Source organism: Branchiostoma lanceolatum, chromosome 10 (genome assembly GCF_035083965.1).
Source record: "Branchiostoma lanceolatum isolate klBraLanc5 chromosome 10, klBraLanc5.hap2, whole genome shotgun sequence".
Lineage (NCBI taxonomy): Eukaryota > Metazoa > Chordata > Leptocardii > Amphioxiformes > Branchiostomatidae > Branchiostoma > Branchiostoma lanceolatum.
The window spans coordinates 8,220,366-8,242,399 of NC_089731.1; the positions used below are offsets into that span (position 1 = coordinate 8,220,366).

General features: G+C 37.2%; 1 protein-coding gene across 6 annotated transcripts in view; it reads left to right on the forward strand.

Moving 5' to 3' along the window:
• The window catches only part of LOC136442854 (anoctamin-7-like), a 34,905-nt gene extending 13,243 nt beyond the window's left edge, over positions 1–21,662 (forward strand). The window contains exons 8-26 of one of the 6 annotated variants that reach the window (XM_066439823.1): positions 238–293; positions 835–1,000; positions 1,930–2,020; positions 3,982–4,087; positions 4,946–5,006; positions 6,817–6,899; positions 7,320–7,457; positions 8,199–8,357; positions 8,873–8,909; positions 9,353–9,464; positions 9,722–9,776; positions 10,347–10,444; positions 10,864–10,994; positions 12,173–12,378; positions 12,937–13,070; positions 14,076–14,166; positions 14,467–14,595; positions 15,996–16,025; positions 18,922–21,662. In XM_066439823.1, the coding sequence (XP_066295920.1) occupies positions 238–293; positions 835–1,000; positions 1,930–2,020; positions 3,982–4,087; positions 4,946–5,006; positions 6,817–6,899; positions 7,320–7,457; positions 8,199–8,357; positions 8,873–8,909; positions 9,353–9,464; positions 9,722–9,776; positions 10,347–10,444; positions 10,864–10,994; positions 12,173–12,378; positions 12,937–13,070; positions 14,076–14,166; positions 14,467–14,595; positions 15,996–16,025; positions 18,922–19,059 (2,021 nt within the window). In that variant the 3' untranslated portion in view covers positions 19,060–21,662. Of the gene's footprint in view, positions 1–237; positions 294–834; positions 1,001–1,929; positions 2,021–2,775; positions 2,867–3,981; positions 4,088–4,945; positions 5,007–5,817; positions 5,879–6,816; positions 6,900–7,319; positions 7,458–8,198; positions 8,358–8,872; positions 8,910–9,352; positions 9,465–9,721; positions 9,777–10,346; positions 10,445–10,863; positions 10,995–12,172; positions 12,379–12,936; positions 13,071–14,075; positions 14,167–14,466; positions 14,596–15,995; positions 16,026–18,164; positions 18,201–18,921 lie in introns of those variants that run through there. The other 5 variants (XM_066439824.1, XM_066439821.1, XM_066439822.1 and 2 more) reach the window with 5 other exon arrangements.
• Positions 21,663–22,034: the final 372 nt, after the last annotated feature.

Below are 22,034 nucleotides of genomic sequence, written 5' to 3' on the forward strand. Positions count from 1 at the left end.
TGTTGTACGTGTAAGGGTGGTAGCCATAGAGCTTGGACTAAGGTCTGTACTGACCAGTGAAATCATTATCTATTATTAGAAATATTATAATATTAAACACATTGAAAGAAGAATGTCAGTTGTACAGTGTAGACAAGTGCGATAATCATTCTACATGACTGTCCAGTTAGCCTAATAGTTGTCATGCACAGGTAGAAAATTTTGAGTGCTGTACATGTCAATCATCTTTTTTTACAGGGATTGACCGTCTTATAGACGAGGGGGCTTTTCAGGCTGCCTATCCACTACATGATGTGAGTTGTCTGGAAAAGGCATTTTGTAGCACAGATAGATGTCATAAAGGAAGATTTGGATAGAAGTTAGCTGTCACAGTGGTAAATTTGAATGTACATGTATGTATCCACTTCAGATTCTACATTTAGTATATATATTACATAATAAGTTAGATTTGGATGAAGCAGGAATTGAATCAGATTTATCTGACAACTTACATAAGAGCCCATATGCAGCCTTGTAATGATGGTATATTTAAAGTGAAGAGATTACATAGAGCTTTAGATTAAACAGTTGTCAGCAGCCAACAAAATACATGCATAATAGTTGAATACTTAACTACGTATTCATGTAATTGTAAAGAGAAGAACAAATGATCAATACAACATTGATGCAAGTTGATGCGGTTGTACGATTGCAGAAAGTACATGTTTTTATTTTGCTCCCTACTGCCTAACTCTGAAAACAATAGAGAATGGGGTGCCGAACAGCTACTTCTGTGTGCTACCAGTCTTTATTAGTCACAATGACCCTGACTCTTTTAACCCTTTAAAACCCAAGGGCTCCTGGAACAAGCCGTCCCACTCCATACCAGCAGAGCAGCTGAACAGGCGCCAGGTTCTGTACGACTACTGGGCTCGCTGGGGGTGTTGGTACAAGTACCAACCACTCGACCACATCCGGGAGTACTTCGGAGAGAAGATTGGCATCTACTTTGCCTGGCTTGGTAAAAAAAACCCTCAGATTTCATGGATGACATCCTATGTGATCACAAATTTGACATCAAATTTTTAAAGGATTTTGCCCATTCTGTCATTGTTTAACAAGATGTCATTGTTTAACAAGATGTCGCTGTGCTCATATTTCCACAGTTTTAGAATCATGACAGTTTTTGTCGTTTTGCAAAAGTTTGAAGGGCACACATTAATCTGACTCAATTTGCAGTGTCTTTTTAAGGAGAGACAAGCCAAAATCAACGACGTTGTGTATGCAAATATTATCTATAGAATGTGCCTAATGACACATGTACAGCAAAGATAAGGCTACGGAGAAACCATGACTACCACTAAGGCTAATGAAGCTAATCAATAGTGATTTTTGTAATTTCATGTAAAGGTCTCACTACAAAAGCTATGAGACATTGCATCAGATAATCACTTGCATGTACAGTACAGTGTATATTTCAAAACCTGAATAGTGTTCTATGCATTAAGCCATGGATATCACTCCTACGGTTGGTGGCTATTTATTGGTTGAACCAGTGTCAGTTGCAGATCAGGTCATAATCCTAACATACATGCTTGTCTTAAAGTGTTATCTTAATGTCTTCTTTTTATTCTCGCAGCCAGCATGCATCAAAAGTGTATCTTGTGAATTTTCCATTTGCAAGAAGCTCTTAATATTTTGCATGGTGTTGCAATTCCTTGATCCACCACAGTGTGTGGCAAGAATTCATCTACTGTGTAATAACTCAATTAACACCCCAAGACTCAGGTGGTCTTACATGATAGTGATTGGCTACAAGACTAATTCATTTTACAAGACTAATTCATTTATCTTCCAGACTGCACTCCCCCTCCCTTCTTGTTACTAATCACTCTCTCATCCTGCATGACGTCTTATATAACACTGCACCTGGTCTTCCTTGCTGTTTAGGGCTCTACACTGCATGGCTCCTCTCTGCATCTATCGTGGGACTCATGGTTTTTCTTTATGGTGTCCTGAGTATAAGTACCAACACACCTGCGTAAGTGGAGTCCGCCTCCTATATTGTCAGGTCACTCCATCTGCATTCTGTAGACGATGTCTAGATTTTCACCATAGGCAAGGGAACAAAAACAAAGTTAAAGTGCCTCACTTCAAGAAATTTAGCACACAAAAATCTGACCAGTTCATAGTGTATTATGTACAAGTAAGTTTTTCAACAATGCTCCAGAACCTTGTCACTAATATGGAAAATTCAGGTCTTTCCTGTGGAGTAATAATGTGATCAAAGAAGATCATCATTGTTAATGTTTGTGTCAAACAAATATGTACATTTTAATATATCTTGAAGATTTGAAATTTTAGAACAAAATGATTTGGTCTTAGGCTATGTCACAGCTCTGAACCTGAGTGATTCGAAGAACACACTGCTGTCTGACTGGTGGAGAATCTTTGACTAACAAGGGATAGATATTCAAGACCTTTGAAGAATATCATCCACAGAATGGAATTAAGGTGGCCTGATGTATTAGGATGGCTTGCAACAGGTTTTCATTCATCAAACTGGATGTTACAGAGCTGGACACTAAATGGTTCCTCACTATCAGAAAAAATAAGAATTTTGGCCAAAAATACAGAAAAGGATGTACGTTAAATCCGTGACAACTTCCAGGTGAAAGAATTTAAGAGTAGACCGAAAGATGGCTGAAGAATCATGAACCAGCTCTGTTTGATGTTGTGCTGTTGCCGTGTTGTTTAACCGATTGTTGTTGTGTACGTGTGCATTATCGTGAACAGGTCTGTACACAGCCAACTTGATCCCTGCCGCTGGGGTAGGGCTGCTAGTGTTCTTGTATGGGGTGGTCACAATGGGAACTAACGTCCCTGCGTAAGTCCCTCTTTACGTTCTCCAACACTTTTCCTTGTTTTCTAGGCAGTGTGCGATTGAATAAGCCAGTTCACAGTTTGAAGTGCACATGTGCAGTGTGATGCATTGTGGGCAATTTTTTAACGTGGAAGGCCATTGGGCCTGGCTATTCTTTGATATTGCCAGGTTCCTTTGACTTTGATATATTACCTACAATGTATCATACAGCACATGTGCACTTCAAACCTTGAACTAGCTTATTAAATCTTAATGTCTGTATTATACAGACTTCAGGTATGGACCAGGAAGGCTTGTGTGTAAAGGGAATGTTGTGTCAAAAGTTTATAATTTTGTTTTAAGCCATCTTATTCAAATTATCACTTTTATGTTTCTCTATTGGGTATCTTTTAGTGTTCTCCATTTTTATGCAAGCACCCATTGCCATCTTCCTTCCTGGACCATTCCTAAGAGAGCATCTTTTACAACCACTGAAAGCTGTTTAAAAGCAAACTGTTTGTTAAATGTGTGACAAAGAAAGTTTTGTAATGGACACTCAGGTCTTGATGATGTGATTTTTAAATCATAAGGCCACACCTATTTTTATTTGTTGATTCTCAGGAACAGGGCGAAAGAAAAAAAAAATATTTTCAAATAGTCTGGGGTGAAGATGAGGGTTTACATAACATGAAGAATAAGAGGATTATTCAAGTTTTAGCTTTGTATGGCTCGTTTTAATGCAATGCACCCCTTTCTTTGATCTAGTACTATAAATGAAAAATTATAGATTATGATCAATGTGACCACACTTTTTAGGTATGTGCAGGCCTATATAATCTGTTTTGGTGGCTATTGAGTTTTACAACTGAACCGATAGTAAAATTGGAAGTTAAAATCTGTGAATGGGAATAGCGACCCAATTTTTTTTCTTCAAAATGGGAACAACAGGACAGGCTATTCCAAGAGGCAACAAATAAAATTGTCGTGGCCTAATAATGCTGTTGTCATCAGGGACCAGCAATGTCTAGAAAGCCAGGGACAATGACTATTGATGAGGAATGTAAAATTTTGGTACTCAACTGTGACTTGAAGTGTGAGCTTACTGAACATCCAGTGTCCTTTATTATAATCTATAACAGGAGGGAGGTGTGCAACAGTGGTGGTGACTTTGTGATGTGCCCATTGTGTGATGAGAACATCGGCTGTGCTTACTGGAACTTGTCGGACACCTGCACACAGGCAAAGGTATCTGAAGAAATAAGAGCTCTGCATGTACTTTATGGCAATAGTTTTTGTATGTGCATGTTTCTGCTAACCTAATCTTATATAATTGGTGGGCACTATTTTGTAAAAATTTTGGTGAAATACACCACAAGAAATATGGACACCGTCCATCTGTATGTGAAAACTGCCTACAGTTGGTACTTTGACATTATTTGGCGGAATATTTAATCCCAAAAAAGTATTCCCCATACTCACTCACTCACACACTATCCGGTTTAACGTCCATACAAAAATGGAAAATTACAAAAGAACCTGTTGTGAAAATGGGGCCTTATAGGGATTCGAACCCAGAACCTCCAGATACTAACTTTAAGTCAACAACCCAAGTCAGAAGATCAGAAGACCATGTCCATACTTCACAAGGCATATATGAAAACAATCGTTTCAAAGCAATATTCAAATGTGTATTATTGATTCAGAAGTTTATTGTACTTTTAGTAACGTTACATGGCATGCAACTTCCTTTTTAAACCACATTAGTTTGAATAGTAAATGTTATATCAAGTGCATAACTTGGTATCAATGACATTTTCTTGCAAATCTGATACTTTATCCCTGCTGTGGGCTGACAAGTATTGAAAAGTCTTTGAAATATTCATTATATGATATCAGAGATACGGACAATGGCTCAAGATGGTCACATGATATATTATATAGAGAGAGATATATATTATGTACAGTCATATGTTATTGATTAGAAATATATGTTATGAATTGCTTGCTTTGTTGAATTCAGATTATTGCTGTTTGGACAAAAGACATTATATTTTGTACGTTTTGTGATGGTCTGCTTTGCATTTCTTTTCTTTTTTATTCTAGATATCATACCTGTTTGACAATGAGGGCACAGTCTTTTTCAGTGCGTTTATGTCTTTGTGGGGTAAGTTAAGTTTCCTTCAACTTTTATTTGGTGTGCTTTGTAGTTTTCTTTAGCATATCAAGGTTATCGCTGCAGTCTTAAGTTAGCTTTGTCTAATATCATATTATTAAGGCATATGATATTGGACAACAGTGGTGATTCTTTTAAAATTAACCTCCGACTTTCAGATGAGACTGTACATGTATGTGCACTAAAAACCTTTTAAATGCTCCTACATGTACATGTACATGTAAAGGCCTGACTTGTAGTTCAGTGCATAGTGAGCAAAACAGAAGATGAGAAAACATTGAAGCAGCTCTGACCCTGAAATATTTGCATCATTATCATATACTCAATGATATTTTGATTTTAGGTTTTCATTCTAGAATATATCTTCTATTTCTACCTCATACATTATTCCTCTTTATTTTTCTCCAATACTTATTTCAATTCAAACAAAGGTTCAGTACAAGACAATACAATATACTGACTTACTGACTAACCTTATTCTGTCCTGAATGGTGGTGAAATGTAGTCTAGCTTCACATACTTATGTACACTATTGCTGCATTATGATAGACTGACAATGAATATATAGAGTAATGCAGCAACATCTCAATTTTAATGTTGTTATTATACAGTCGTTTCAAGTTTTATCTAAAAGTATGTTTTCTAGTAAGTTAATGAATTTTTCTGTTGCAATTGTAGGTAGGTATTTTCAGCAACGTGGACATAGCTATGCAATCAAACACACTACACTGTCAGGACTTGCTGCAACATTGGACAATTTCACATACTCATTTTACCACTTACCTCTCTTCCCTGCCATCAGATTGCCTATCTCTTTGACCACCCTGGGACTGTCTTCTTTGCCATTTTCATGTCTTTTTGGGGTGAGTGTGGTGGCCTCGATAACATTCCTTCACACCTCAACTGTTATGCAGACTGGAATATTGGAGTTTTCTTTTTACACAACCAGTGATATCTTAGCCTGAGTGCCAGCCTTTTTAGCTTCCGTACTCTACCCAAGCTCCGCTCCTCGCCTTTGGCCGGCAGCGGAGCTTGGGTAGCGCAGCGGAGCTAGGGTAGCGGACAGAAGCTAAAAAGGCTGGCACTCAGGCTAGTGATATCTCACCTGCTAACATTTTTTGACATTGCTGGTTGTGTAAAAAGAAAACTCCAATATCCTATTTTCTACCAACCTGATGAAATTATTTTTGGGTGTTATGCAGACTATTTTGAAGATTAATTATAATGTTCCAGTATCAATGACATTCAGTTAAACCTGTTTAGGTGTCTTATTTCAGCACAGAAAGTACCTTTTTTTTATCAAATATGATAATATTTAGCAAACCAGTGATGGGATCTCTCTTGGTTGTCCATTGAGCTGATGACAATGTCATGATGTAAAAGATACAGTATTATAATTTGAATGTGTAATTTGTATGCAGTTCATCATGAAGTTTTAGCTTTCATCCATTTCCTTTGTGCAGAACATGTAGAAAGATTTACAACTTACATGTAAACAACAACTATTTATTTACACATTTATTGTTGACGTGTAAGTTGTAGTAATCTTCTTCAGCAGCAGTTGATGTAGGTTGTACAACAAACATATATATCATATTGATGATAATGATGATGATGAAAGCCTCTGTTGTACATTTTGCATATTAAGAGGGTTTACTAGAAGAGCAAGGGCCTTTGACTATTTGAGTGGTAACTAGGGTTAGTCTACTCAAGGAGGTTATTTATTGTGAAACCTTTTCAATATAACCTCCTTGGTCTAATGTTCACATGGAGTACTGATGATCTGCTAAAACCCTTCCAGCTGTCACCTTCCTGGAGTACTGGAAGAGGAAGAACGCCAGTCTTGCCCATCACTGGGATGTCATGGACTTTGAAGAAGAAGAGGTAGAAATGTTTTGTACAACTCTTTCCTTTATTACGTGAGAGCGAAATTCAGGATTTTAACAGTCATCACTTACAAATGTATATGGGAACAGGTGCCTTAATTCCCATATTGTGACTGTGTTAGGGTTAGGGTAAACTCAGAGTTACAATGTACCATTAATTCTTGATTCAAATGGACAGAAAATTTAGGTGCCTACAATGTATGAATTTGAAACATCATTTCAAGTTTAATTTTGCAGCAGGAGGGGAATCTTTAAGGTTTTCATGTGCACAGTTGACACAATACAGTATAGACGCAAAACAAAGCACATGTTTGCAGTATGGTGAGTCTGCAGTGTCAGCTCACTGCGAAAACTAGGAACATAAAACCACCGCAGATATTTCACACTTTACTGTATCAATTTCCTTTTTTTATTCAAGGAGCGCCCTCGGCCCGCGTTTTCAGCAATGGCACCATCTATGGAGAAGAATCCTGTCACCGGAATCAAGGAGCCTCACTTTCCTGACGAGGATCGGTTCAAAAGAATGATGGCTGGATCCGTCATCATTATATTCATGGTAAAAAACATTGATATGCCTACCTGACAGGAATGCTGACACTAACAGTTTTATAGTTGATCAAGCCCCTGTCACACATTCAAGACCTTTCTCGGACTTTGCTGCCAACCAATCTCCAAACAAGGTCGGCGCTGGGTTGGTAGTAGCCTAGAATCCTTCCTAATCCTATTCTAGTTTCAGTTCACTCCTCTGATTTCATCAATCAATAATCATCTGCAGGCATCATCTGTTTGCATCCAAGTATAATTTGATATTCCCGACTTTGGTTTTCAAAAATGTATAGCCAGCTGGTGCAGAAGACTTTTAATGACCAGTAGGCAACCTTGCCAACCACCTCCCAACCACGGATGACCTTGCTCACGACTAACTACCAGCCATGGTCTGGATAAGGTCAGGAGGCCATGGTTGTTAGGTTGTGACGGGCTTAAGCGGCTGTATTGTAAAAGAAAACATTCATTTTGCTCAAATGCTTAATGAGACAGATTCTCAAGAGTAGAGTAGATTAGAGAAGATCCATTCAGCCAGGTAGGAAGATCTCCAGTTGAGGCCACTAATTTATTTCTGCTTATTAATATGCATTTACTACATATAGTTAAGGTTCTTCTTATTCTTATCCGTGACCCCTCCCCTTCAACTTCGACCTTGTTGAAAAGCGGCCATGTGGCTGAAGAAAAGAAAAATAAAGTTTAAGGCTTTGACTTGACTAATCAAATGCTCTCCCCACTTCTGCATCTGTTTCAGATGGTGATGGTGCTGATCTTCGTGCTGGGGGTGATCATGTATCGTGTGTTGATCAGCATCCCACTATTCCAGTCCGTCATGTTCCGCGCCCAGGCCTCCAACATTGCCAACATGAGCGGAGCCTGTGTCAACTTGATCCTCATTATGGCATCAGGCATTGTAAGAATACTGTAAAATTCATTTTATCTTCACAGTAGCAAAGTTGTACGGTGTAAGGAAAGTGGACATTTTCACTGAACTTTAACTTCACGGTGGCGGCAAGTGATTTACAGAATGGATGTGAAGGAATCATGGATAATAACCACATGTTTTTTTCATGGTGATGATAAGTTCATGGTACAGAGGTGACCGTGGAAACAGTGAACTTAAAGTTACAGTCAAAGAAATAACTGCAGTAGTATTGTTGTATCTAAGGCAGCATAGCTAATGTAACATCAGGTACCAATACCGAGGTTTAGGTATAGGTAATAGTACCTGAACATTTGGAGAAAGCAACCAGTAAATGAACTGTTATTGAATGTTTATTTGAATGTAAAGTATCTCATACAGAAATCCATGCTCTAATTTAAGATGACCCTGATTTCAACTCTTAATCAATGTTGCCAACTCTTACCAGTGATAAATTTTGTTTTAAAAAAGTTCTTTGGTAGTAACTCTGACATCACAACTTTCAGGTGTACCAAAAGATTGCAGAGAAGCTTACTGAGTGGGGTAAGTGCTTGTTTCATACTCAGTGTTATTGTGATTGTCAGATTTATCACATTTATTTCCTTTGTGCATATGCAATGTACAGTTTCATCATCGAGATCTCCTGTTGATACGATTAAAAAAACTAGATGCCACTGTCAGAATGATATCTGTTTCTTCAATCAATCAATCAATCAATCAAAATGGTTTTATTGATCAACAGAACTTGCAGTACTACATTTGTAGACTGAATTGCGTAATTCACTGGTTCTTTCCATGGTACTGAAGTGTCCTCACACAACAATGCTGTAACTTGCAAATGTTAACAACCCACTGCCACTTACAGCCTCACAGAGGCTACGGGACTACCTTTACCATTTACCCTTTCTGGTGGAATGGCATCAAAGAGTATTGAACAATTGGCATAATGTGTTGTTAGACATTTTTGTGTCTCTTCCTTCATTCAGAAATGCACAGAACTCAGACTGAACATGAAGACAGCTACACCTTCAAAGTCTTCATCTTCCAATTTGTCAACTTTTATTCATCCATCTTCTACATTGCATTCTTCAAGGGACGGTCAGTATAGTGTGCTCTGTTTTCTTATGTAGAGCACTCTGAGATGTATTTTCTATACATTTCTAGAAAGGCTGATATTATCACGGATTATAAATCATATAAGCACAACAAATTTTGTAATGTTTCTTGTAGGTTTCAGGAAAATGTTATGATACACATATTCTTTGCCATGTGTTTGACAATGAGATTTGCTAATCTTGTTTGTAATTCTGTGAAAATGCGCTGGTGTAACAACAATATTTCTTTCTCACATACAGATTCGTTGGATACCCGGGCCATTATAATAGGTTCTTTGGTCTCCGCAACGAAGCGGTAGGTCTTCATGTTTTCCCTTCAAAATACATGGTTTTATCATATTGGCAGAATGATTCCATTTTTAAGACCATTAAAGTTCCTACATTTTTGTATCAATTATACACATTTATATCAGTTCTACCTTAAGCAAAAACAGGAGATACAGTTTTATATGGACGTTCAATCTTCTTTACATATTTCTGTCAAGAACACATGTCGTATGCACATATACAGCAACAAACTACAAGTCAATTTATTCTGAAAGAAACTGTTCACCAGCACTAGTATTACAAAGCTTACAAAGTCTAGTGGTCGATGACCCTGCCTCTGGATCTGAAGGTCGGGACTTCAAATCCCAACAGTAGGCACGTCCCACTGGAAAGGGTTGCAGTCCTTAAGGGCAAGACGTTAAACTGTTGTCCACAGCTAGCCGAGTTTTCCTGGTAGAATGAACCTTTACATACTGTGCATAAATAGTGTGTAGTGTTTATCTTTCTTGTCATCACATTAACTTTCCATGCAGTGAGCTAAGCTGGTCCCAGATCAATTTTATTTTAATTAAACTTTTCCCTTTTTGTTGACCGACAGTGCGGACAGGGCGGCTGTCTGGTGGAGCTTGCCCAACAGCTAGCCGTCATCATGATTGGTAAACAGGTCATCAACAATGCACAGGAGATCATAGTACCGTAAGTGCAGCCTAGCATTTTACATGGTCATGATTTTTGTGGGGCTTAGAATTTGCCACAGAATTACTGTAAATTCATGGACTTTGTAATGGTTTTATTTTGTTAGAAAGGAAAAGGATACATTAAAAATGCATCTTTGTGGTGTCATGAATTCACAGTGGAAAGGTCACCAAGAAAATAAAAACACTGCAAAAGTTTCAAAATTTGCAGTGTCAGTGACTGTGGAAGATTTTAATGACTTCTCATTTGAGAATGAAGTAGTACCGTTGCTGTAGTCCAGCATTCTCTCCTTCTAATTAAAGGAAAGTATTCAGTATGGGATTCTATTAAACTTTATTATCTCATTGTGAGATGTGTGGAGTATGACCAGGTAGAATATTGGGATGTTGACAATTTTTGTTTTTTTTTGTTATCTACAGTAAGATCAAGAACTATTTGCAGCGACGTGAGGTGACAAAGGGGATGGAGAAGTCCGCAGAACCAGCTAGATGGGAGGAGGACTATCAGCTGATCGAAAATGAGGGACTGTTTGAGGAATACTTAGAGATGGGTAAGCAGAAATTGCAGATATTTTAACTGACAGTGTAAGGCCAATGTTAATGTAGATTAATATTCGACTGTAGTGTTGGGTTGAAAAACTACTACGAAATGACAAAAACTACAATGATGCAGGGGTCTCCCCAGAATTTTTTAGGGGAGTGGTGCTCCCATTTTTAACAGAGGACGCAAAGCGCCTGAAAGTCGCGCGCAGCGCGACAAGGAGGGGGGGAGAGGTTTGGAGAGGGGGGTGATTCCCCCCCTTTCTAAATTAGAAGCTATTGCATTTTGACCATCTTAAATGCAATTTGAGGCCTTCTCCTGGAACTTGAGCTGTAAATCTTTCAGAATAAAGAGACAGAAAATCTGTTGCTATTTGTCTTTATAAATTGAAATTGGAAGCTTTCTCCTGCAACTTAGGCTGTGAATGTTACAAACTAAAGATAGGATTAGAGGATCAATCCCAAATTGTTTTAAATTATTATCAAAATTAGGTTATTTAAAAAGATTATTAAAAAAAAATTATGACTATTCATACAATTATGTAATGAATTTGAAATAAGAATTAGAAATTTATGCCAGTAGAACTAATCCCCAAGCAGATCTATAGGTTGCATAAAGACCGTATCAAACTGGCAGAGGAAGTACGATTCAAGCTCCTTCTTCCAGTTGGATACGGTCTTTGCAATCTATCGGGTCTGGTTGGAGACTAAGTCGAACATTATTCATTAGTACAGAGCACAATCAATAAAAACCATTTTAAAAAACTTAATAGGTTTTGCTATTTATTTAGAATGTTCCCATCAGAAAATGCTTGGTTAGTTTTTCAAAATCAATAATGTTACAATCGCCACAAAACTGCTCCAATTATCGTCACCAAAATGCGATCCATGCCGAAACTGTGTTTGGGGATTTCCCGCCATGTGATCACATGATATCTTGCATCAACCAATCAGAGCACATGTTTTCATGACGCGGACCAATCAGCGCTTAGATTTATGCATATTAATGAGTAAACAAGATGGCCGCCGGTCGGCGATTGTCGCTGGCCAGCTGTAATAAAGTCAAACCCCGGCGTAAAATACGACTCGTCTACGCTACAAAAGCAGAATTTTTACGGGAAAACAATTAGAAGTGTGATGATGATAATAAGCAGATACCATACAATATCCCTGTTCATCTCACCCTCAGTGATCCAGTTTGGGTTCATCACCATTTTTGTGGCTGCCTTTCCGCTGGCTCCGCTGTTTGCCCTTCTGAACAACTGGGTGGAGATCCGTTTGGACGCGCACAAGTACGTTTGTGAGGTGCGTCGCTCGGTGTCCGAGAGAGCTCAGGACATCGGCGTGTGGTTTAACATTCTTGACGCTCTGGTTCAGCTCGCTGTCATCAGCAATGTAAGTTTTTCTCCTTATTTGATTACTGTGTATGCATTTATTCGGGGGGGGGGGGATTTGATTTTGCAGTAGGAGTCAAAAAGTATAAGATTTTCAGTTGTTTAAGTTGTCAGTCAAAACTAACTGTGGCACAAAAAACATCTGCCTAAAACACATAAAACCAATGCAAACATTTCAAAATTCTGGTCCTAGGTCCGTGTATGACTGCAGTAAGATTGATCTAATGTTTTTGGTGAAGTATGATAGATACCTTATTGTATAAATATACCTTATGTACAGAGATATATGATAGATGGCAGAGGAAAAATTTTCTGGTACATAAATGTACATACATGCATCAAAAAATTTAATCATGTTGGCTTACATGTTATCATTGGTGTTCAGATTAGAGTTCTTGTGTAACATGTACTGGACTGTTACAATGTATGTTGTCAGAATTGTTTGCTCTTTAGATTTAACTTGATGTACAAGTATATTTCTTTTCGAATTCATAATTAACGTTATTGTTTTTGGAGTAAATGTTAGTGATTGTACAAACTTGTTTTTTTTTTCTTTTAGGCTTTCATCATTGCAGTAACCTCGGAGTTTCTGCCTCGACTGTTGTACAAGTACGAGAAGAACTGGAACCTGGATGGATATGTCAACTTCACGCTAGCGTACTCTCCACCTGGAGCCATGTCTCAGGAGTGTAGGTCTGTAGGCTTCCGTTCACATCAAGTTAATTTGTGCCTATAAGCACTGTAACCCACTAATGAATGTGAAAGTCTGTCCCTTTCCTTGGTGCTGATAGACATTCACACTAACACTGTCCATATCCTTGGTGCTGATAGACATTCACACTAACACTGTCCCTTTCCTAAGTGCTGATAGACATTCACACTAACACTGTCCCTTTCCTAAGTGCTGATAGACATTTACACTAACACTGTCCTTTTCATTGCTGCTGATAGACATTCACACTAACACTGTTCCTTTCCTTGGTGCTGATAGACATTCACACTAACACTGTCTCTTTCCTTAGTGCTGATAGACATTCACACTAACACTGTCCCTTTCCTTGGTGGTGATAGACATTCACACTAACACTGTTCCTTTCCTTGGTGCTGATAGACATTCACACTAACACTCTTCCTTTCCTTGGTGCTGAAAGACATTCACACTAACACTGTCCCTTTCCTTGGTGGTGATAGACATTCACACTAACACTGTTCCTTTCCTTGGTGCTGATAGACATTCACACTAACACTGTCTCTTTCCTTAGTGCTGATAGACATTCACACTAACACTGTCCCTTTCCTTGGTGCTGATAGACGTTCACACTAGCACTGTTCCTTTCCTTGGTGCTGAAAGACATTCACACTAACACTGTCCCTTTCCGTGATGCTGATAGACATTCACACTAACACTGTCCCTTTCCTTGGTGGTGATAGACATTCACACTAACACTGTCACTTTCCTTAGTGCTGATAGACATTCACACTAACACTGTCACTTTCCTTGGTGCTGATAGCATTCACACCGACACAACCCTTTTTTCTAGTACTGATGTGCAAGTCTCACTCAAGTTCACTGGAGCATGCATACAGATTTAGAATTCTTTAGGTTACTTAACCATACCAACATGCCAGTGCCAATTTTTGTTGCGTACAGAATCCTTCTCTGTTTTATTTTAATTTTATGTATGATTTTTTGTGCAGGTACAAGGAGTTCCGAGACAGAGACGGCAGCTTTAGCTTGTTCTACTGGAGACTTCTTGCTATACGACTCGGTTTTGTCATCCTATTTGAAGTAAGTGTGGTCATTGTATCAAATATGCTGCCCCTTTTAACTGTGTAAAAAAGATCAGATGTATTCAATTCACAAGATATCGAATAAAAAATATTTGCATAAACTTATAACCAGTAATATCAGTACTCAGAAATTGAGATGATGAGAAGTACAACCAACCTTGAGTATGTTGTTCCACTTAGACTGTCTATAAAGTTTTTAATAATTTCACTGTGCACTGAGTATATGGATATATTTTCCTTGTATTGTGATGGTTTGGCAGTTCCTCCTTGACTGATTTTCCATGACATTTTCTTGCAGCATGTCGTTTTCTTCATCTCACGGCTGATTGACATAATGGTGCCCGATATCCCAGAGAGTTTAGAGATCAAGATCAAACGAGAGCGCTACTTGGCCAAGCAGGCCTTACAGGACCAGGAGCACATCATGGTGAGTTAGAGAGCTTCAGACGTAGGCTATTTTTTCACATGTTTTCACACTACATTATATGCATTGTTTGTTTTATATGTAAATGTATGTATACTGTCTTTGTTGTTTCTGATATGGGCCCAAATTATGATATGCATTGTTTGTTTTATATGTAAATATATGTATACTGTCTTAAGTTTGTTGTTTCTGATATGGGCCCTGCATGGGCCTGATGCAAAGAATAAATAGATGAATAAATGAAATTGTTTGGAAGGTCTTAGATATGTTGAAATGATATGTTATACGTCAATAAATTCTTTCCCTGTGGGTCAGTTTGCAACTCGAAATTAGATTTTCAAGTCATGATATTCACACATTGATGATATTGTGTCAAGCTTACTTGACACGAACAGTCACTTTGTCAATACTAAAACTAAATGATCAGTTCTATGTGTCGACGTCTGGAGTTGGTTAGTCCAAAAACGGATGTTTCAATGATAAGTCAGTCTACAGTCACTGTGTACAATCATGAATATGCCTTTGGGTATACTGTTTGTAGGATTTATTGTCACCCTATTTCATGCTTAACAGTCTAATAATCAGTTGCATGGGTTTTGACCCTGCTAGAATTCAAACCAAGAACATTTTGAAACTTAAGAAAACCTTAGAAAAATAGATATCAAACTGTTTCTTTCCTTGTGATGTGTTTCAGCAAGGTTCAGTAAGTTATAAGATATAACACTGTTATCTTTTACCCCGACATGTATGCTTAGTAAAAGTCTCTTTCAGTGTCTGTGTCGGTGAAAACAGATTTTTCCATTGGATTAGTCGGATTACATGACTTGATGACCAGCCAGATTTCATAAACCGTTTTATGCTGAAAGAGTTTTGCACAATGCATCGGTCAGTCTGACAGCAGTAGTAACTTTTACTTTCGATTCACATCCTGGTTAAGGATTTAAACCTTCACAGTTAGATGACATTTAACACCACTTTTGTTTGAATATCTGGATTTTTTATTTTATCTATCTTTTTATTGTACAGTAAATGCAAGGAAGCTTTCTGGACAAAGATTAGATAATTTCAGAGTAAGCCATTTATTTATTTTGTTTGCAATGTTAACATTTCACTTTCAGTTCATTACACAATCTGAAAAGTTCAGTTTGACAGATGTGTTTTCATTTTAAATACCTTGCATTCCTATGAGTTCCTTAAAACTGTAACATATAGAACTTGTTTCTAATACATTTAAGGGCAATTTCAAATATGAATCAATGTAAAAGTCACTAGAACATCTGTATTTTTCCAACTTACCTCTAAATACCTAAACATCAACATAACATTTGATCTTTAGTTCTAGTTCTAAACATTGAACATGTTTGTCTTAAAACCCTTGTCTTAAAACATCCTTGCTGGAACAGGAAGCCATGAAGGAGGAGAAACAAACTATGGTAGGCCACTGCTGAACCCAAGATATGGACTTCCTTAACTTAATGTAGATCCCAGAGCCCTTCCCTCTTTACAGCCTACTCTTGCCACTTGCCATCACAACTACATGTAGCTGTTTAGCTAACCCACATTTGGTGTAATGCGCCCGCCCTTGTATTCTTGCTTAAAGCTATTCCATTTAGAATTTCAGTGGGACATACTGGAAAATAATTTGAACCATTCATGATTGTTCCTACACCATCACACAAATTTTCTTGTCATTCACTCTTTCTATTCAGTTTCTCAAGCCATCCAGTTTTCAAAGTCTTACAATATTTTCCAGTCTGTCCCAGTGCTCTATGTGGAATAGTTAGCAGGTGTTTCCCCAGCTAACCTTGAACCCTTGACTTGCAGTAGCTGACCTGCACGTAATCTAACGCACGTTTACTCCCCACTTACTAAGTACGGTGGCTCTATCATAATATTAATCTGCTTAATATATGTAAACATATCATAAGGTGTTAATGACATGTACTACCTAACCCTCACTCATATATTTCTAACCCGGGGTCTATCTCAGATCTAGAATTGTGACATCTGATTTTTGTGGCTGAGTTAAGGTCACTTGTTCTTTTATTTCAGCTGTTGATATTACCAAGTGGGCTTAACACCCTTTTGTTATCAATGATAGCTTGTCTGAATGCACAAGCTTTACTTTGATTCATATTCTAATTCCCACCACTCCCAAGTTAAGTTTGTCTCTTAAAGGGAGCTTGCCTGTTATACCTGCTTATGTTAACCCTGGTGCCTATTTGGATACCTGTTCGCTGGACCTGATTCGGACCTGTATAACATCCAAGAACGTAATGAGTCCAAAAAACCTGAAAGCCAAAAACCTGAGTCCAAAAAAACCCTGTCGTGAACAAAGTACAAATATGTTTTTCTATTTTGTTTGATGAAAAGCGTTTTGAGTCTCCTCAAAAAAAAGGCATATACAATGTAAAATAAGTGCAACATTCAAATATTAAATACTGGTTTGCCTCAAAAGTCTTCTCACCAAGAAACTTTTACAGTCATGCATATCAGTCTTAATACACTATGCTTAATATTGGTTTAATAAAACAAAACGTGTCAACTAGACAGGATCAGGTCTAGGTTCAGGTCTGGTCCTGAACCTAAATCTCTGGACCTAAACCTGGACTTGCACCTTATCAAGCTGAACCGGTATCCACCCCTAGTGACTATGGTTTTAAGATTTGAGATAGCCCCTTCACAAAAGCATTTTTACCTTCCTGGAGAAGCAATATTCACATTGTGTACCAATCCTGTAGATTCTGTTGGTTTGCATGAGAAGCATATCAGGTTACACAAATAAGATAAAGATGTATTTTACAGCAGGTTCTTGATGTCAAGATACAGTACATGCATATCACCTTTTTTTGCTTGGATATCACTGATATTTAAGAAATATGATATTATGCATTTGGGCTATAAATCCTCCAACAGAATAGCATACTCTTTAAGGTGATTCTTAAAGCCCTAGCCTCCTCGACACTGCAATTTTGTTTACAGTTACTGTATTGTTAATTTACAATGCCTTTTTCTACACACTTCCCTGCTTGTGGCAACTTGTTTGATTGAATGATTATGTACAATAGCCATGTAGTGATATCCATGGTCATTCTTTTCATATGATATTAAGAATTTGGTTATCATGTGCATGTATCTCTTGTGAGCATCATGTTATATTTATAAATCAAATCATGTGTTAATGTTCATATTGTAGTGAATTCTAGATCTGGTAAGTTTACAAAAAAAAGTTTGGATTGACAAGCACAGCAATATTAATGGTTACCATTTATTTGCATTTTTGCAATGTACACAAAACCTCTATCACAGTCATGTTAGGTGGTCAGTCTTAAGTTTTGTGCAAAGTTTTTAAGGTACACAGCAACAAATTTGTCTTGAACTTCACCAAATCTGCAGGTTGCACTTGTCTTGATACCTGTCCTTTGATTTATGAATTACCTGAGTGTATAGAATTACATATTCTTTTAGATGTACATTATAGCTGTTATCACTACTTAGACTTGCTCTGTCCTGGAGACAAACCAAGTCACTAACTTAAAATTCTTTTAATCCAATCTCTGTGTCACGTTCAGTTAACGTCAGAGTACCAGTAGTCTTCAGGTACTGTTCTGTCTTTTTCCTAAGACCACACAAGTTTGATCTTATGGATGGCATCTTATAAAGAACTAAACTGTAAGGCCAGAGTTGCAAAAAATCAAATTTGACTTTTTGAAAAATATGTGCTTAGTATTTTTTAAAGTTGTATGACAATAGACCGATCCGATAGCCTCAGCCACCTCTGTCAAAACGTAGAAATGCAAAATACAAATTAACATAAAAATGCAAAGATTTGACGGATATGCAGCCATACTCTCATGGCTGGCTACTAATTGTCATGCTCTCATTGGTTGAACTGCTGATTGTGATGGACGGTCAAAATTGGTCTTTTCCTTCACATTTGTACTACTTTTTGGTAGTTTTCTAATGAATTTGGTATCATTATTTGTCTGTTGTGTGGAAAAGTTACAATCCATGCGTGCAGATGTTATCCATAAAATCAGTGTTGCTTGGCCGAACCACCACTACAACTTCTCACCCTGTCTGCACCATGGTTGTTTAACAGCTAACAGACTTTCCTCACACCTATACTATAGGACAGTCACAAGACTATCGTATACTCACCTTTAGCGTACACCTAAACTCACCTCAGTGTGCTACCGCTGGATGTTAAAGCTGACATCAGTGCAAGAAGGTTTGCAGATATAATGCATGAAGTTAACTAGAGTTTGAATCAAGATTGGGACATTTTAAGCTATAAGCACTGACAGGATTCCCCTTTCCTTTCCCCAGGCGGGAGGCTTGGCGGGGGTCGGCGAAGAGGACGAGGGAGGTGACGACGACTTCGCCGTTACTACCCAAGGCCGGAAGGCTGCTACCCGCACGGATGCCGGCAATGTTTACCTCTCTGTACCTACTGCAGATGTGTAACTAACATGCAGACTTACTCCTTTATCTGTCAGACTAAAACTACAGTGTACTATCTAACAAACAATTTGCAAGGCTGCTCTTGAAGTCTAACTAGATATTGTCAACTTGTGCTGTGTAAAACTTGGGCTATATATGTCAGCCCCTTGCTGTTCTCGTCTTGGTTATTTGCCTCTAAGACATATGTGTTTGTTATAACTTTATCAATTCAATTGCAACTTTCAATTATGATTATGAATCCACTGCAGATTCTACACTTCAATGCTACACTTAGCCACAACTTATTGTTCAACAACTTCCAAACTTCTGTATGTGTCATGCACCATTCTTCCACTGCTTGATTGTAACTTTCCACCTGTTACTTGTACCTTCACTGGCTGCTCCAAAAAGATTGATATTCCCCAAGACAGTTGATAAAAAAATCAAAGTCAGTTCAGTAGCATGAGATGTATTAGAAAAGATTGACTATCAATCATGATTAAGGGACAAAATTGACAACAAAGTTGGTTGTCTTGAGCAAATGAAAGAAATGGGAAGGTCTCTATTTCAAGTCAACAGTCACATTTTTCTCAATACAGTTTGAGAAAAGGGAATCTTCCTGGAGCAGCTTTACATTCCAACTATCAATAAAAAGATGCACCATTCTCTGGGAGTTTGTGGCATTGTCATGCCAGTCTGAATAAGTGCATATTGTACGTCATGCAGAATCATGAACTGTTGAAGGAATCAGCCGAAAACGTAAACTGCAATCTTTTGATACATCCTGAAAACAGATTAGAAACTTAAAGTATAGGTCAAGAGCAGATAGAAATAATGTATCTCGATAATGAACGTATTTGAACACGTACATACATGTTGTTTTATAATGCCTCATGGCATAGATATTTGTTTGGAATGTTTGATGTCAGTTACAATGTGAGTAGAATTTTGGGATAACTGTATTCTGTCTTGTGTAAGAAACAATCAGTAGACTTGTGACTCCTGCATGCTGGTACTGTACATCAGAAAATATCGGCATTTGAAAAAATGTCACTAAATAACGAATATCAAGGTGTGTTTTTTAAACAAAATACCTGAGCCTAATGGAACTGTTAAGTTCACTCTGTTGTCACCTTGAATTAACCTGAACCTTTGCTTTAGATTATCTGAAAACTCTAGAATAACCTACAAATGTCATAGAAGACAAAGGTTTGTGAAATGAAATAATGAAAAGTGTAGCCTTAACTGGGCAATGGATATTTACATGTGCTCAGAAGATGAATAGCAATCATAGTAACTGTTATGGTCTAGAAAAAAGGGATTATTTCCAGATATGATATGACAAGATTCTACGTCAAAATGTTGTAAACATTTGCTATAATTTATTGACTTTGTGTCTCTTTTGAAGCTTTATTTTGATGCGATATCCACAGACTTCATAAGATGGCTCCGAGTGTAATGTTTTTAAAAATATTATTACGTATCTGTATGATATTGAATTTTAACTGATGTAAATTCAAGTTTGTATGCAATTTCCATCAATATTTATTCCAGAAAGTTGAAGATATCTATGAACTATAATAACTTTTACATATGGAAGCTTATGTTAAACAAAAATGAATGAAATATATTGCAGCTTAAGTTTGCAGATTACTAACCGGTAATGTCCTAAGTTAATGTTACTTTTTCCCATTCAACAGCACTTGCTCATAATTTATTTCAATTTATAGTGCAAGCAGTTGTTTCAGAAGTCTTTCAAAATATAGTGCATGTAAAAGATTATATAAAAGAGATATGTATACTGTACATATAGATGATAACTCAGACATGAACAAGTTGTGTAAGAAATTAAAATAATATGTAATAGGGAGGTAAATATTGCTGTTGTTGGACAAACACTTCAAAGTAATATTCAATAATATTGACTATCCAATAAGAGAAGAAATTTATGAATGGTAACAACTAACTGAGATGTGTAATTTTGTTAATTGCACTATAACAGTGAAGAGTTTAGATTGAGCTGTAAGGAATTTTAATTAGCAAAGCATGAGGATTGTGTTATATTTTAAGTGTGCCTGTTTATAGTTAAAACTTATTCCTTTTTACACCCAAGTAGTTTGGAGAGAGAAGAAGTAGTAAGTCATTTTCCCATTTTGCTTTGTGACAACTTGTAGGTAACACATGTGAAATGTGTGATTTTATCAAAGAGATGATAATATTGATTTTGCATGAAGGTTAATTCTGTTTTTATGATGTAGGATGTAGTGAGAACACAAGTATCCATGATGTGGAGAACCTTAAAATTGTACCCTTAAGGATATAGCAGCAATAGTTAAGGTAGTCACGTGATGAAAATATTGTATATAATATTAAGAAATACAATGTTAAGATTAAGGAACGTGTGAATAAATTGTACTAAGAGATTAACTTATCACTTCAATCAGTGTCTATTAAATACAATTACCTTTTATAGATTTTTACAGTGAAAATACTATCGTAAAATGCTTGCTGATTCCATTTGTTTCTACGTGTAAACATATTGTTGTTTTTAACTTGCATGAAATGCATGCGAAATTTGAGATTTTGCTTGTGTTCAGTTCGTATAATAAAATAAATGTTGTCCAGAAGTTGTTGTTTTCTGTGTTCTGCATATTTTGCATTTAATGTTTTGCATGTAGTGCTTGTGGAAAGTTTCTCTTTTATTGGTGATTTTAGTAGAGACAGAGCTTAGCCTATTTGTAGTAATTCAAAACACTGCATGTGTCACTGAGTATGCATGCACACACACACATAGATGTATGGAAATGTTTGTCCTATGTTACAACAGTACAATTTTCAGTGTTGAGATTTAGAAATGATTGCTCATCTCCCCTTCTTCAAGATTTCTAAATGCGTGTGCGCAGACAGACTAATAGATTATGAAAAAATCAGTGGACTTTGATGGACATTCTATTGTCGGCAGCCTCACTGATAAAAGTAGTGTAATGTATTTTTGTGTC